The 17,463-nt window shown below is 35.9% G+C and overlaps 2 protein-coding genes across 2 annotated transcripts in view; one reads left to right on the forward strand and one right to left on the reverse strand.

Annotated features, from left to right (window-relative positions):
• Window positions 1–3,879: 3,879 nt before the first annotated feature.
• Window positions 3,880–4,424, forward strand: LOC143634745 (CST complex subunit STN1). Its single transcript, XM_077102750.1, has one exon. The coding sequence runs from the start codon at window positions 3,891–3,893 to the stop codon at window positions 4,362–4,364; it is 474 nt and encodes a 157-aa protein (XP_076958865.1). The 5' UTR covers window positions 3,880–3,890; the 3' UTR covers window positions 4,365–4,424.
• An 829-nt stretch (window positions 4,425–5,253) lies between these two features.
• LOC143634752 (vicilin Cor a 11.0101-like) overlaps window positions 5,254–17,463 on the reverse strand; it is a 127,969-nt gene continuing 115,759 nt past the window's right edge. The window contains exons 5-6 of the mRNA XM_077102757.1: window positions 5,908–6,186; window positions 5,254–5,703 (exon numbers count right to left, since the gene is read on the reverse strand). Coding sequence (XP_076958872.1) covers window positions 5,269–5,703; window positions 5,908–6,186 — 714 coding nt within the window. The 3' untranslated portion in view covers window positions 5,254–5,268. The remainder of the gene's footprint in view (window positions 5,704–5,907; window positions 6,187–17,463) is intronic.

Consider the following 17,463-nt stretch of genomic DNA (forward strand, 5'->3'; position numbering starts at 1 on the left):
TCACGCTCACCCACTTGTTTCTTGACTCCAATAAACTCTCCGGTGAACTTCCGGCGACGTTTGTATTACTATTCAATCTCGAAAAGCTTTATATTAATAATAATCGGATTAGTGGGAAAATCCCGCCGGAGATTTTTACATTTTTTAAATCGTATGTGAAAGTTGGGACCTTTTCCAGCCAAAATGATAGTTGGGACCAGCGCCGGCAAAAATAAAATAGTTGGACCAAAAAAAACAATTTTCCTTCTTAAAATTATTTTATATATAAAACATATAAAGAATATTTTAATAATTTCGGGCCTCCGACCTTTTCCCCCTTTTGGCCCGCCCTACGTGTGGGTATAAGATTCCGATTAAAAAGCCACTCAGATTTTGGCTAACATCTTACGTATTTTGATCCGCTAGCCTGTTTATGACTTGTTTAAGTTAACTATTACCATCCAACAACTCAATTAACACATTTATAACTTGTTGGTTATTACTTGTCAACCCATCAACACGCTTGACATGATTAAATAACTGAGTTAAACAAGTTGCTTTCCGGTTACACAATCTACCTATATAATAAAAGAGTGGAGTTTCCACAAAATCCTCAATTTAGTTTTCACAAAAATTCTTCAAATTGCCACATGGCGTTATCTAACTTTTTTTCATTAATATTTAAAAAAAATCATATTTTCATAAAAAAAACATCAATTCTCTTCAACAAGCATTCTTAGAAAACCTAAAGGGCATTTTGGGTAAGTTTTGCTTACAAAACAAAAGATTGTTTTGGGAACTTAAAGATGATTATTAGACCACTCTCATCGGTGGCTTTTGATGGGAAGTCGGTCAACTCTTTTCTGAAAAAAAAAGGAAATTCAATGGCCCAACCAACTAAAGCCAATCTAAGTCGTTCCACCAACCTTGATTGGTCAATTTTTTATTATTTGCTTTAGTTGTTTTGTCACAAGGTACTATATTAGGTTCATTATATATTATTTTTAAATAATACTTATGAAATTGAAATTTTCATAATATCTTATTCAAACTTAAAAAAATAGCTATTTTATTGTAGTTTTTGAATTCATAAGTTTTCCCAAATAAAAAAGAGCATATAATATTTACGTAGCTTGATATTTATTATTAATTATTTTTATTAATAATTTTTTTAATATGTTTGAAATATACAATAAAGATATATGAACACTCAGGATGATAGGTCTTCAAATAAATATTAGTTTTTAAATAAAACAATTAATGCTACTTTTATAGAATAGAGTACACATTATTATTTTTTAGTTTTCCATTATATTTTCAATACAACAAAACTTATCAATATATATATATATATATATATATATATATATATATTATTGAATTTAAAGTTAGGTTGTGAATGAGAGTGAAAAATTATGTTTAGTTGGGTTGTGTAGGTGGAGGAGAGAGATATTAGTTTTTTAATGAAAAGTTCGGTTGGATTTGGTTGCAAATGGGAATAGCCTGAATATTTTTTTGTTATATCCCATGGTATTATAATTACTTAACGAGTAAAGTGCCATTTTCGTCTTTATGGTTTGGCAAATAATGCGAATTTAGTCCAAAAAGTTTATTATTTGCATATGGACCCTCCACATTTCTCAGTTTTTGCCAATTACATCCAAATCACTAACTCCGTTAAATTTAATCGTTTAGTCAGGGGAAGACATGTATTTTCACTCTTTCTTTATTATAATACTTATTTTAATGAACTGCGGTTTTCGTACTTGTGGTTTGTCCAAATCTATGGTTCTAGTCCAATAGTTTCAATTTTGCAATTTTCGTACTTATAGTTTCATTTAACTTGCAATCAAACCCGAATTTATTAAACTCGTTATTTTTGGTCGTTAATCCATTTGTGTGCCCCTCTCGTGACGACCAGTTTTGTCGTGTCTCTCCTTAAATAAACTCCAGTCCTATTCGCAAGCCCCCTCACGTGAGGGGCTGGGGTGTATTTGGGGAAAAGGGAAAAAAACAAGGTACAAAACTGCCCCTCACGTGAAGGGCACACTGGTGGGTTTAACGACCAGACTTAACGGTATTAGGGAATTCGGGTTTAATTGCAAGTGAAATGAAACCATAGGAAAGAAAATTGCAAACTTGAAATTATTGGACTAAAACCGCAGATTTGGACAAACTACAAGGATGAAAACCGCAGTTACTAAAATAAGTATTATAATAAAGAAATAGTGAAAAGACATGTCTACCCCTGACATAACGATTAAATTTAACGGAATTAGTGATTTGAATGTAATTGGCAAGAACTGGGAAACGTGGAGGGTCCATATGCATAAATAAACTTTTTGGACTAAATTCGCATTATTTGCCAAACCACAAGGACGAAAATGACACTTTACTCTTACTTAACACTAAACATAACATAACGTACATAATTCCCCGATATATGTAACATATTGAGATTTATGGTGTCTTATATATTCAAACATAACTAATGTCATGTGTATTGATTATACCCATATTACTGTTATTTTAAAATTAAGTCTCTCTAATATTTATTTACTATAACATAGTTACAACAGGTAAGGATTTAAAATTCGGTTCCCATTTTTAAAATCCTTTCTATGATATTTGAATATGAATTTATAGCTACATAAATTAAAATTTAAGCTTTCTTGCATACGTATTGTATATTATGTTGTCATTATTTTTTGTTGTTTATTGTGTGCAAACATTCTTCTTGGATTGTTGCAAGGGCAACAGAAAATGTAAAAACGTATACGTCTTCTGGCATCTTTATGATAGTCGATGAGTTATAATTTGGCATGTGCATTGTATTTTGGTTGTGTCTTATTAATTTTGGTTGCATCATGAGTGGTGATATGGGCTACAGCCTTTATTTTGCTTAATCATATTGAGGTGTAAAGTGGTAGTATGTTTGCTTCTCATTTCATAATTCTTTGTTCATGTTTTTTTAGATTTCTTGATGTTTGAATGCTGAATATGAGCTGATAATCATGTCTTTCATTAACAAATGGTACCATTTAAGAGTTTTATGCAATTTTGATCACTACAAGAATTGTTTTATGATTGTTAAATATTTTGTTTCTAACTATTTCAACTGGCAATTAGCATTTAGACGATTTTTTAGAATGTGTACATTTTGGTAATTAACTTAAAATATGACGCTTTTTATATGATCTTTTATTGATTTCAGTTTTTTATTATATGATTTTGTTGAAATGGGTCTTTTTTACATGGTTTTTATTGGTGTTTTCAGATTATTTTTTTTTTTGTAAAAACGTTTGTTAACTATTACAAAATACTAATGTTTAATTTTATAAAATTAATACTAACGTTGAAGTTTATTAAGACACATGGTTGATTGGTTAAAAATCAAAATTTAGAACTTGGCAAGTTGTTAACAAAGAAATTTCCTAATTTGGATGATAAAAGAGTCTATGTCTCAATTTAGAATGGTTAAATCAATGGTTAAAATGCATTCAAAATTTCAATTGCAACAAAAAAGATTAAAAAAAGCAAGAAGAATTCTTTTCAAATTTTGATAATAAAAGTCTTTGTCACAGTTTAAAATGGTTAAATTAAGGGTTAAAATGCATCCAAAGTTTCAATTGCAACAAATAAGAAGAATAAAAAAAGTTAAGTAACTTATGAATAGTATTTTCTTTCATGTTTCACTAATTATTTATAAAATTTATTTTTGCTATTTTATTTTATTACAAATCTGTTTATTACTAGGTATATAACAATATAGAGACGCTTAAAACACAATGACTTACCCCACATGAAGTATATACATATTTTCTTTAATCTTTACTATGTGTGCTGCGGTGTGCAACTAATTTCAAAACCCACCAAACCCTTCCCAACAAATCAAACTCCCAAACACTCCGATGCAAACTCTACAAGAGACCCATGTAAAGCTTCTGGCTTTCGACTTCTTATCCTTAACCCCATCACCCTCACACCCAAACACCCTCTGCCGTAAAGGCACCCTCCTTATTTCCCGTGCCGAAACCCTCGGTGTCGTCACTTACCGGGAACACAAACCCGACCGCTTCCTCAAATTCACAGTCGACGATGGCACCGGATGCATCCCCTGTGTTCTCTGGCTCAACCAGCTCACTTCCCCCTATTTCTCTCGCCGTAGCCCACCAGATGTTCGACGAATTGCCGAAGCGGCTCGCGGGTTCGCAACGCTGGTTCAGATTGGGGACTCGGTTAGAGTGCGCGGGAAGGTGGGTGTTTATAGAGGGAATGTGCAACTTACTGTTGCTGATGTTGGTGTTGAACGAGACCCGAATGCGGAGATTGTTCATTGGCTGGAGTGTCTTAGATTGGCTACAAAGTGTTATGATTGTGTGTAATGTGAATGGTGATGCTAGTGGATTTGATTGTGTTAGTGGAATATGCAAATTCATGATCAAATTATAGATCATGGTTGGAAAATCCGTCTAGACGCCGATTAACCACTAGTCCTCACCTCCACTTTTAAGTATATTTGAAAAATTACATCTAAATTTCAACCCGATTTATCCTGATTAAACGTTAGTTCCTACCCTATTGTCCGACTATCGATTGACAACTTCTACAACACTGAACACTAGAACATCTTATGGGTTATATGATGTGACATACTTACATGTCATATAGGCCATATAATATTATATGGGCTATATAAGTTTAAAAAAGCCGACATTGTATAAGTTTGTAAAAAGTGACATTAATGTTGCGCGAGCCTTATGATTTCATAAGGCTCGTATAGTGTTATGTCCAACAAATGATCAGTGTACATTGTTTAGGAATTGACGCTATCCGTTTTTACAAACTACAACATTACCACACTTCGCAGTTACACCCAACATTATCACGTCAGGAAGTAAAAAAGAAAAAAAAAAGCAGTTTTCATAAACCCACTTTTGAAAATGTATTATCAGAAAGACAGAAAGTATTATATCACTGTTAGGTCCATACAAGATTACAAGTAGAAACTGGTATATTTAGGTATTTTTGATATAGTCAAAAAAGTATTTAAATGTTAAGTATTAAATTTTTTTAATTATAATTCTGAAAATGAGAATGCATTGTAAATTAGACTAATTAGTCAAATGCCAATTGATGTTGTTTTAAGTTTGTTGTTCATAAGACCGTCCACTGCTAATTGATAAAACAGCATGCATAGTTATAGAACAATTATTCATCAACACTTTGTTACAACGTTAACAGTCAAACCACCACAGCCAACAGCTGCCGCTGTCACCACCGACCCGTTTAAGCAAAAGCACGGCCGCTCCTCACCGGAGCTTTAAAGAAAAGCTTCTTATGCTGCTTTTTTATCACCCTCTGCACCTCTTGCGCTGGAAAACCAAAAGTCAGCTCCAACGCTGTATCTTCCCACTGACTCATCACATTATCCCGCCCCGCCAGAGGGAACCACTCATTTTCATCCGAATTCAACCCAAAACCGACCACTTCGAGATTCTGCTCGCCAAATGCTTTAATTACAACAGGGTGACCCGCTGGAATTACAACCTCCATCCCACATCTCAGTTCTGAGCTCACTTTCTTGTAACGCGGGTGAATTTCACCGCGACTGGAGGCTTGTTCTGACAAGTGAGGACACGCCATTTCAAACCGACCGACACCATTCGTCACCATCAGAACCAGAGTCGCCTTGGTGTTGTAAAAGGGTCCAGCCATTGATCCCTACAAAAGTAATTTTAAGATTTTAGCCATTTTGTATTCAATTTAATCGGATCTGCCCATGAATTTAACCAGACTCAACTGAAATAATCAGAAGAAAATAGTATCTAAATAAATCTCACTCATAATGAAGTGTTGTTACTTGAAAGTATCTATACTATACAATCCAACTAGAAAGCTAGATCAACAGAAACAGTGAAAGCGAACCTGAGTTATGTTTAAGAACGAAAATGCAACGTTGATATCTTTAAGACCGGAGAAATCCTTGGAGTCAAACTCGTGGAGGATACCGTTCTCGTTTGCCACTGATGGTTCTTTCTCGTAGATACTTGTATGTAGGTACTTCTCCTTTCGTTCACCGAAGGGCCATAGTGTACCTTTATCTTCTCCTGCTAATGATCTAATTTGCTCCGGTGTAGCTTTCTTAAACGCTGCCTCTTCTACTTTCTGTTGCCCGAAAATTCTCCCTATCGATTCTCGTTCAACCTAGAAGAATTTCAAGACATTAAAACACTCGTAATCAATTATTATATGAATAAACAAATAAACGTGTCCAGTAATATCTCAGTCATATAGTATGACGCTCGTGTGAACGAAACTTATCTTTTATCACAAGAGATAGAGAGACTGCTCACAATGAAACTCTATACTTACTTCAAACGCAGCTTCAAGAACATCGTGACTAAAAGCACTAAAGAAACCGTGTCCCGCGCTGAAAAACTGAAACCGAACATTTAATTAGCTTTAAAACCTCTTAATTGGTGATTTTAGTAGTTGTGTTCCCCACCTCCAATTCACCAGGAACGGAGACGGAACGTAGAACATTGGTCGAAACAAACCGTTCATTGTCGTCGGTGTTGGTTAGATACATGGTGATTCCAGCGGGTATTAAGAAAAGATCACCTCGCTTAATGTTATAGCTTCGTCTTTTATTTCCTTCTATCAGAGTAATCTTTGCCCGACCTAAAAATCCGTTACAATAAATGTGTCAAATGTGGTGTACCGTAGAAGGTAAATCAAATTTCAAGTCTAAATCTCAATAGCATCAAACAAGGCTTACTATGTATAATATTTTAAACCTTAACCCATATAATTCTACTATCTCAATAAACCAATCCTTAGGTTTGCAAGTACAACATTTAACCCATATGATTGCTTACACAAGATTTACACCATCATACAGTTGCAAACGAAATTTAGAGCATCCGCATCCCAATGACTTGGTTGCACGAACACCTGAGGCTCGAGTTCAAGAAACGAAGAACGGTACTTCTCGACACCCTGAAAAAGATCAGCGAATTTCTGATGAAACCTACCTTTAGCGTGCTCGGTTTCTAGTCGAGCTGCGATGTAAAAAGCACATCTTCATTTAGCCTACAATGTAAAAGTCTGTTCTTCTCTTGTTTTATTATAAAAAAAACAATGCATACATATAGAACAAAAGGAAAAAAGAAACTCTTACTAGGCTATCAAACTATAATGGGCTGTGATGGTGTGTTGATTGATTGAAGAAAGCGCATCATCCTTTATTTCCCTTCAAGTTGGCATGTGAAGGTTTTGAACACCCAACTTGTCAAGTAAAAACTTCAATTGTTGGGAGCCCAAACCTTTAGTGAACAAACTTGCAATTTAGTTTTTGGTTTTATTTTATAGACTCTACTCGTTTTCTAACAAAATAACAATCCATCACAACGTGTTTGGTTCGTTCATGATATAATGGGTGGTTATTGGTTAATATGCCTTGCCACTTGATTAATACTAGCGTGGGACTATTTTATGTCGGGCCCAACTCACTTAGCAACTAGCGAACTCATAGGATCTCACTCACCATGGTCACCATTGCTCAGTATCTGCTTCGGCCGATAATCGAGACACCGCTGATTGTTGCATTGACTTCCACGGTATTTGCGCTCCTCCAGAAATAAGTGCATGACCTGCTCTTGACAGTGTGTGGACATCCCAACCAATCATGGTCATAGTCATATTAGGTTCAAGCCTCTTTTTTTGGTAGCAGGATGCCTTGATCTGGTGTCATCTTGAGGTACCTTAGAACCCGATTAGCAACATCCAAATGGCTTTCACGCGGATTAGTCACATATTGACTTAGTATATTAACATAGTAGGTAACATCAGGTCGAGTTGCATGTAGGTACCCGAAGTCGTCCAACTAGGCTCCTATACTTGTTTGCATCAGCACGTGACCCTTCATCATCCTTTCCTAACTTCAACTTGTGTTCTATTGGGAAGGCACTTGATCGATATCTTTCAACACGACAGTTTTTGAGAATGTCCAACGTGTAACATGTTTTTTGTTTGTGCTACTTCAATTCCCAAGACGAATTGAAAGACTAAGGAATGAATGATTGAATCATTTATTAAATATAAATGAGTTTATGACGGCTAGATTTTAATTATTAAATCATTCAATAAATACAAAATGATTTATAATTAAATGATCATTATGAATTATTGAAACACATTGAATATGTTACAAATAAATAGTTAGGACGTAACAAATTTAACTACCCAATAAATAATTATTAGGGCATGAATAATATATAATTGGAGCATCTGTTTTAACTTACAAAATAATTAACATGTTTACCAATTAATAAGAAAATATTGATAAATTAATTTTATTTAAAAAATATTATCTAAATGAAACGAGTTATAAATTTAAAACGGACTAAATTGTAAAACTTCTATTTAAAAGAATATTTAATTAGAAAATATTCTATTAACAATTTTATAACATTTAAAACGAAAAATTTTATAACATTCAAAACGAAGAGGTGTATATCATTTAATGGTCAAGTTATTCTACAAATAGAAATAAAAATGAGAAGAATGAAAAATGGAAAGAGGAATGGAATAAATGTTTGAATCATTTAATAAATATAAATGAGTTTGTGACGGCTAGATTTTAATTATCAAATCGTTTAATAAATACAAAATAATATATAATTAAATGATTGAAACACATTGAATAGGTTACAAATAAATAGTTACGGCTTAACAAATTTCACGACCCAATAAATAATTATATAGGGCGTGAATTATATATAGAACGCCCGCGTTGCGGGGGCGGGACATGGTAAGAGCATATTGTGATCAAAAAACCCAGCAAACATGAGTAATCATTGGTTTAAACTCCAGCAACCGTAAGAGGGAGACTCGGTTTTGTTGAGTAGTCAAAAGCCAAGCAAATTTCAAGTAGTTGTGGTAGATCCTGACACGTAATGAAACATGACGCATTAGGTTGATATTTGTCAAGCATTTGATTTTCAATCAGTTTAAGGTTTCCTACTTAAGCTCAAAAGTAAATTAGAACTAATAATCAAACACCGTATTTTAGTATATGTATTTATGTATAATATGTGCATATTGGTCCAGCATTATGTATCGGTCTTAAAATCTAACATACTGAAAGTTTTGAAACTTTTGTAGCTAATATGGTTTTCAAGTTGAAACTTACTATCAAAATAAATAATTTGTTGGATTTACCTTCCATGGTCTAAAGTACTTCAAGAATATGCTTATACCATATGTATAAATATATAATTTTTAAACCAGTTTGGGCGCGTTGACCGATTTGTACACCTTTATATATCAACTATGGCAACTCAAAAGGCTTCCTAAACACAAAACTCACAACTCATTTGTTAACCGACTTGTACGCCTATACCATCATAACTAAACTAACAATCAACTCAAGACAGCAAAGAGAAAATAAAGTGACCTCCACATCCGAAGGTGCTACCATTGCCACCTATTGCTTTCCTCAACACCAGATACCTTCTTAGCCAAATAATACCGTAAAGTGCATTATAAGCCATTAATAAGTTGACCCATTTGACACATTTGAAAGATTTATAACAAACATTGACTGACCCATTTGACACATTTGAAAGATTTATAACAAACATTGACTGTCCCATTTTGAATTAAAACACTTCAGTTTTATACTTTCAAAATGGAGTAACGTAAATTACTAAATCATACCTCGTGTATGAATCCATCATACAGAACGGCTTCAATTTCAATCGAATAAAAGTTTAACTGCCGTGTCTTCAACTTTTAGGTAAAAAGTTAAAAAAGATTTTTGTTTGCCCAATATATCTCCACACACTATAAAATATGTAAAAATGGCATATGTTTAACAATCAGTGATTAAAAAAAATCATCAGTAACTATTTGGTTACTTACAGATTTGCCATAGTTTAGTAATTCATCAAATGTGGAGTTAAATGTTTGTATATGTCCATCTCCAATAGGTCTCATGAATCTCATATACCCTGCAAAATAAGTGAAAATAATGAATTACTTATAATTGATAATCATGTAAAATAACCAAGAAAAATTACCTGCTTGTAAACAACATAATCAGAATCGCTTTGTAGATGGTTCCTACAATATCATACAAAATTAAGAAAATATAGAATATTAAGCAAGCCTTACTAAACATTAAAACATAAAGTGAACTTAAATAATAGGAAATTGTCAGCAATAAGAGGCATACCTGATATGAAAATATAGCTATGTTCAAACAATCAATATTAACTCATATGAAGCCATATGATCAACTATCCCAGATTGAGACTCAAAATTGTCTTGTCACCATAAAAAGACTACACCATCACGGCTGCAGCAGAGGTTGCGAGTGAAGACGTAAATATATGTCACACACTCACCGTCCTCCAATCTTTTCTGTAGCTTACATTCATTATCATAGATATAGATGTGTAGCCCACCACAAATTTGTATTCACCTAAACTTTTATTATTTATATTTCTTCAACTCGTACGTCCTCCTCAACTCTTCTATTATTCTCAGTGGACATGGTAGCCGCATTAGCATTAACATTTATGGCATTTGGTCATGGTAGCATTGATTTGAAACCTATCCGAAATGATATCCATCAGAATTGTAAATGCATGCGAATGATGATTGATTCAACAAACCACTAAGAAAGACTGGTACACGACAGCGGTGAGAAACTACTACCGATACCGTCAAACAACAGCAAATAACCCCACCGGACGGGTACACGGTAGTGGTGAGACAACACCACTGCCACATAAGCCCACCGTTGCCGAGGGTAAAAAAAATGGAACCAGGCAACAGCAAATAACACCACCGGACCACCACACGGCGATGGTGAGGAACCACAAAAGAGGCTACAATCGATGGTGGCCAAGCGATCCACCGTCGCTGCCATAATCGGTGGAAAACAAAGAAGAAAAAAATCCATATCCATATCAAACTCTTAGCAGACCACCGCCACCAGCACACCACCGCCACGTAGGTTTCCGAAATCGAACCCGGCAACAGTAAGCGGCGACAACGATGATCGATCAGTGGAAGAAATAAAGAGATTGAAACAGAGGTACATGACAACTACATCATCGGTTACAAAAGTCAGAAACCCAGACAGTTGTTTCAAAAGTCTTGTGACGCGTGTGTATTGGGGTGTACCAATGAATTTCATTTGACATGGTACAAACACATATGCATGACGTACAATAGCCGAAGCAGACATTCACTCGTAATTGTAATATTACAAATTCGAGCAGCTGAAAGTAAATGTTTTAATTTACAAAATAATTTAGATGTTTACCAATTAATAATAAGAAATTATTGATAAATTATTTTTATTTATAAAAATTTATCTAAATGAAACGAGTTATAAATTTAAAATAGACTAAATTGTAAAACTTCCATTTAAAAGAATATTTAATTAAAAAAAAGCTCTATTAACAATTTTATAACATTCAAAACGAAGAGGTGTATATCATTTAAAGGTCAAGTATTTTACAAAGGAGAATACAAATGAGAAGAATGAGAAAAGGATTTCTAGCCACACAAATAAACATCTAAAAAAACAAAAAATTATAACTTAAAATCTAATAAAAAAACGAAAAATGTAAAAACACAAAAATATTTCCACCGTTCATCTCGTTCTCATAAAAAAAACACAATGGTAAGTGAAAAAAAGTCGTGTCTTTCTGTTTATCATTGTGTTTTGTGTTTATTTTCGTCATTGATTTTGTCATTTTTCTTTGACATTGTGTCTTTTTTTTATATTGTATTATATACTCAACATTGTGTTCTATTTTGTTCGGCATTGTGTTATATTTTGAGATCTATTGTGTCTTTTTTTAGTTATAATTGTGTATTTTGTTCATTTTCGTCATTGTGTCTTTGATCTCGCCATTGTGTCTTTTCGTCATTTTTTTTTTATTTTTTAGTATTTTTTTTAACGAGAATGATGGCGGAAACATTTTTAGTTTTTTAATTTTTTTTATTTTTTTTTATATTTTGAGTTATGATTTTTTTATTGTAATTTTTGAATTTATTTTTAAGAGGTTTTTTGTGTGGTCACAAATCCTTCTCACACTTTTCATTTTTGTCTACCTTTGTATTTTAACTTTATCTTATCATTTAAATGAAATAAATAAATGGTTTTGAGTTTATAAATGTTTGTCAATATTGTTTGGGCATGGAAATTTGACACTATGGATACGTTATTCTGGCATATGATATGGATCAGTTATCCTTAGCATGTGTTTCAGATCCCGTCAGGATCAAGGATCCTCAGTACTTATTATTTACTAACGATTGTTTCCTGTGTATAACATTATATTTGACAGATGTAACGGCAAAGAGACCAAGTCCAACGAAGCATGAAACGTTTATATTGAATACAATGGCGGATTTTTAGGAAACTTAATTAATACCTTTATTATTCATAAAGTCATTAAGTTATTATCTTTTATGTATATATAATGAGGCTATGATCAGCTAGGAAACACACACTATTCACTACGAATTCAGCAGCATACACACACATAGCTTTCGTTGTAATACTGATCATATTCTCCAAACCTTGTATCCTCATTTTTTATATTAATAAACTGGTGATAGACAATTGTCATCACCCGGGGTTTTTGTGCCGACGATCCGAACCAGATCAAGGGCCTTTCCCCGTAACAAATCTGTGTGTTTGTGTTTGCAATCGATACATACTTGTTTTCATCATCATAGCACTAATCCTCACTAAATGAATTTGGATACATTATCCTTGGTAGATTTTTGTCCAAAACAATTTGGCGCCCACCGTGGGACAATTGGTGCTATAATCCATATAATTCCTATCAATTCTCAATTTTTCATACCCATATCACTATCAATGGCCTCTCAATCAACCTCTGCTTCATTAACCATACCGTCTTCGGTTCCTCTCTCATCAAGAACTTTGCCGCCGATGCCACCTCCAATCACGGGAGCACCACGGGCTGCTGCTGCTGGAAACAAGACGCAACTACCAGTCTTCCAGAGCTCGAAAACCGCTGCTGCCACTTCGGTGGTTAATACTAACAATGACGTTTCCTCTATGTTTTCGCATGTTAAGGCTTACATGGAGCAGCAGAAAAAGCCTAGCCAGAGGATCCTTCGGGAGATTGAAGATCTCAAGAAAACTAAGAGGCCAGCGGAGGATCAGACTCCCTTGGTGCCTAGGATGTTGGATTTCACCACACCAGGATCCTTGGCTCAGTTCGCGCAAGGATCATCTATCATCCAGCAAGGATCCATGGGTCAACAAACTCAAGGATCCTCGATCTTTCACTCAGGATCATCCATCCTAGATCCGAGGTCCATGGGTCAGCAGATTCAAGGATCCTCGATGTTTCATCAAGGATCCTCAATCCTTAATCTAGGATCGATGGGTCAGCATGTCCAAGGATCCTCCTTGTTCTAGAGAGGATCATCAATTCTTCAACAAGGGTCCTCTGGGGTGTATCACCAAGGATCCTACAACTCCCAGCCTCAAGGATCCTTAGGAGTTCAACATCAACAATCTTCCGAAGTCCATGAAGTTAATATAATCCCCATGCAGACCATCGCTTCCGGCGGACCAACTCTTGTAGCAGACGCTTCTTATCTCAGCCATTCTTCTGGAATGCCAACCTTTGCACAACAAAGAGGTAACATGCATGATCCTATATCCTTAAATGCTAATCGTGGTTCCATGCAGGATGCAGGTATCAACCTAGCCATGGCTAAGGAACTACAGAAACTTAAGGATATGATATCTAGCGTACCCGGGGTGATACGTCCAATCCCCGAGATACCGGAGGGAAGCCACAAATTGTCTAGATTTTTCTCCACCAATTTGTGACGCGGAAATCCCGAAACGCTTTCAAACCCCCAACATGAAAGTATATGATGGGACCACTGATCTTGAAGAGCACGTAGCTCAATACAGATAAAGGATGGAAATCAACTCGATTCCTGAGAGGTTCAAGGAGGCTTGTCTATGCAAAGGCTTTGGAGCCACACTATCAGGATCTGCTTTAAAATGGCTGCTAAGTCTTCCTCCCTTTTCTGTTACTTCTTTCTCATACTTAGTTAACTTGTTCAACAGTCAATTTTCCTGTAGTAGGAAATTTGAGAAGTTAACTAGTGATCTATACCGAGTTATCCAACCTAGTGATGAATCCCTTAGGGATTTTGTTACAAGGTTTGGCAGGGAAGCCCTAGAAATCCCCAATCTTAACATGGCTACTATTGTTGAAGCATTCAAGATGGGACTTCAGAGGGTCTCCCCCTTTTATGATGATCTTGTGATGACTCAGTGCAGGTCTTTAGATGAAGTAAGGAACAGAGAACTAAAGTTCATACGGCTGGAAGACGACAAAAGGATCCAAGAACGATTGGGGGCTCATGCGAAGCAAGAATCCCCTGACAAGAATAAAGGATCCTCATACAGAAACAACAACTCGAAGCCGTACTCCAAATTCAACAATCAAAATGTTCGAGCAGTTGAAGAAGGAGATGATGATGAAGATTACCCCAGCCTCTCAGAATATTGCTTCTCCGTAAATACCCATGGCTTGATTTGTGCCATTAAGGATCTAGGGGAGAAGGAAAGGTGGCCTTGAAAGAATGAGAAGTCAACCACCTTCAGAGACAAATCCAAATGGTGTGCTTTCCATGAGGATTTTAGCCACATGACGGATGATTGCATCGGTTTAAGGAGGGAAAATGGATACCTCGTGAGTAAGGGCCATTTTAAGTAACTGTTAGGAAGAAAAGAGTCCAGGATTCAGGATCCTGAAGAGGTTCCTCAAAAAGCAACTCCGCCCCCAGCAGATGCTCAAGTAATCAACTTCATCTCCGGAGGCTCGGACATATGAGACACTTATTTCTCCGCAGCTAAGAAGCTTGCTAAGGAAACCAAGTTGGATAATGGGGAATGACCGGTTATATCCACCACTTTAACAACTGACAAAAGGATCTTCTTTGATGAAGAAGATAAATCAAACATCCAGGATCCCCATCATGACAGCTTGATTGTTACTTTGTTTATTGCTAACCATTATGTACGCAGGATCTTAGTAGATGGTGGGAGCTCGGTCAATATCATCCAACACGATGTGCTTCAGAAGATGAACATACCAGACTCGGAGATCATTTCGAGGACATCGGTGTTAGTTGGTTTCAGTGGAGAAACCAAGAAAACATTGGGGGACATTAACCTCCTAATATACATCGAAGGGTTAAATTCTTATCAAAGATTTTGTGTTATTGATAACCTATCTTGTTGCAATGTTATTTTGGGCAGGCCTTGGCTACACGGAATAAAGGCAGTGGCTTCTACTTACCATCAATGCATTAAACTTCTGACTCCTTGGGGAGTAGTAAGGATAGATGGTGACCAAGTGGAAGCCAAGAATTATTATTCTTCATCCATGAAGCCGACAGCTAAACAGACGATAGCATAGCAATTACAACAAAATCCTAGGCTTGTACTGGTAGCTCGAGAGCAGGACCTAAAAGAAGTATCCTTGGATCCCGAGGATCCAGATGTGAAAGTTTTCCTATGATCCAGTATCCCAAATAAGATCGAGGAGGATATAGTATCCTTCCTAAAGCAACGAAAATCTACATTTTCTTTCAGACATTCACACATGACAGGTATTTCTAAGGAGGTAATTACTCATAATTTGGGCCTTGATTATTCTATTAAACCCGTCCATCAGAAGCGAATGAAATTCTCTCTTGAGAGGAACGTGATCATACAAGAAGAAGTAAAACAACTTCTTAAGGCCGGTATGATCAGAGAGGTTAAGTATCCTCGATGGTTGGCTAATGTGGTTGTTGTTTCAAAAAAGAATGGAAAGTGGAGGGTGTGTGCCGATTTCACCGATTTAAACAAGGCAGCCCGAAGGATCCTTTCCCTTTACCGCATATAGACTCCATGGTGGATTCAACGGCAGGACATGAAATGCTTACCTTTATGGATACTTCCTCTGTATTTCAACAAATTCAGATGGAACCATCTGATCAAGAGGATACAACATTCATGACTCCTACCGGCATATATTGTTATATTGCTATGCCGTTCGGACTAAGAAATGCAGGGGCTACATATCAAAGATTGGTCAACATGATGTTCAAGGATCAGTTAGGCAAAACCATGGAAGTCTACATAGATGACATGGTAGTGAAGTCGAAGAGGGCTGAGGATCACCTTAGAGATCTTGAAGAAGCATTCGATATCCTGGATCAGTACAATATGAAGCTGAACACGACAAAATGCCATTTTGACGTTAAGGCTGGAAAGTTTCTAGGATACACGGTGACTAAAAAAGGGATAGAAGCAAGCCTCGAGCTGATAGAAGCCATCATCAATCTAAAATCCCCTATGAATGCTAAAGATGTCCAAAGGCTGACAGGAAGAATAGTTGCCCTCAACAGATTCATTTCCAGATCCTCCGAAAAGTGCAAAGATTTCTACGACATCCTTAGGAAAAATAAAAAGTTCGAGTGGATGGAGAAGCATGAGGCTGCACTTAAAGCCTTAAAGGATTACTTATCCTCAGCACTAGCTCTGATGAAGCCTGTGGATGGAGAATCATTATATCTGTACCTAGCTGTTTCAGGAAATGCTGTAAGTGCTGTCCTTGTGAAGGACCGCGAAGGTGAACAACATCCCATTTATTATATAAGTAAAAGTCTTTTAGATGCGGAGGCCAGGTATTCTCATTTAGAAAAGTTAATTCTTGCACTTATTATGGCTTCTACTAAATTGAGACATTACTTTGAGACGCATCCTATTATTTTGAGAACTAACTATCCTGTTAAGAATGTGCTTAGAAAACCAATTGTCAGGAAGGATGGACAAATGGGCTTTGAAACTAAGTGCATATGATATTCAGTATGAGCCAAGAACAGTAGTGACATGCAAAAGGAATCTGACTTAGAAGTTCAACAATTAGAAGAAACCAAGGATCCTTGGATCCTCTTCACTGATGGAGCTTCGAACATAAGAGGAACGGGATTGGGTATCCTACTAAAATCGCTACAGGGGGACATAATACCCCAGTCAATTGCATGTGCATTCCAAGCCACCAACAATGAGGCAGAATACGAAGCACTTATCGCAGGTTTGCTTTTAGCTTAACAGATGAGGATCAGGTATCTTCAAGTTTATATAGACTCTTTACTTATAAATAACCACTATAACGGCTCTTATACAGTAAAAGGTGAGAATATGGTCAAATATTTAGAAATTGTGAAGGAATTAGCGAAATCCTTCGATTTGTATAGTATCATGCAGGTACCTAGAGACGAAAATGCTGGGGCAGATGCCTTAGTAAACCTGGAATCATCGTTGAAGATTCCAAATGATGTAAAGATACCCATCATTCATATATTGTCTCCGGCAATTGGAGAACAAGAAGCCGTGAAGATGGCAGT

This window comes from Bidens hawaiensis, unplaced genomic scaffold, assembly GCF_021521415.1.
Source record: "Bidens hawaiensis isolate Kalapana, Puna unplaced genomic scaffold, B.hawaiensis_p1.1 tig00007232_1, whole genome shotgun sequence".
NCBI classification, from domain to species: Eukaryota; Viridiplantae; Streptophyta; class Magnoliopsida; order Asterales; family Asteraceae; genus Bidens; species Bidens hawaiensis.

Bases quoted from the DNA above. Each gene is read 5' to 3' on its own strand.
- LOC143634745 (XM_077102750.1), top strand. From the start codon at position 3,891: ATGCAAACTCTACAAGAGACCCATGTAAAGCTTCTGGCTTTCGACTTC.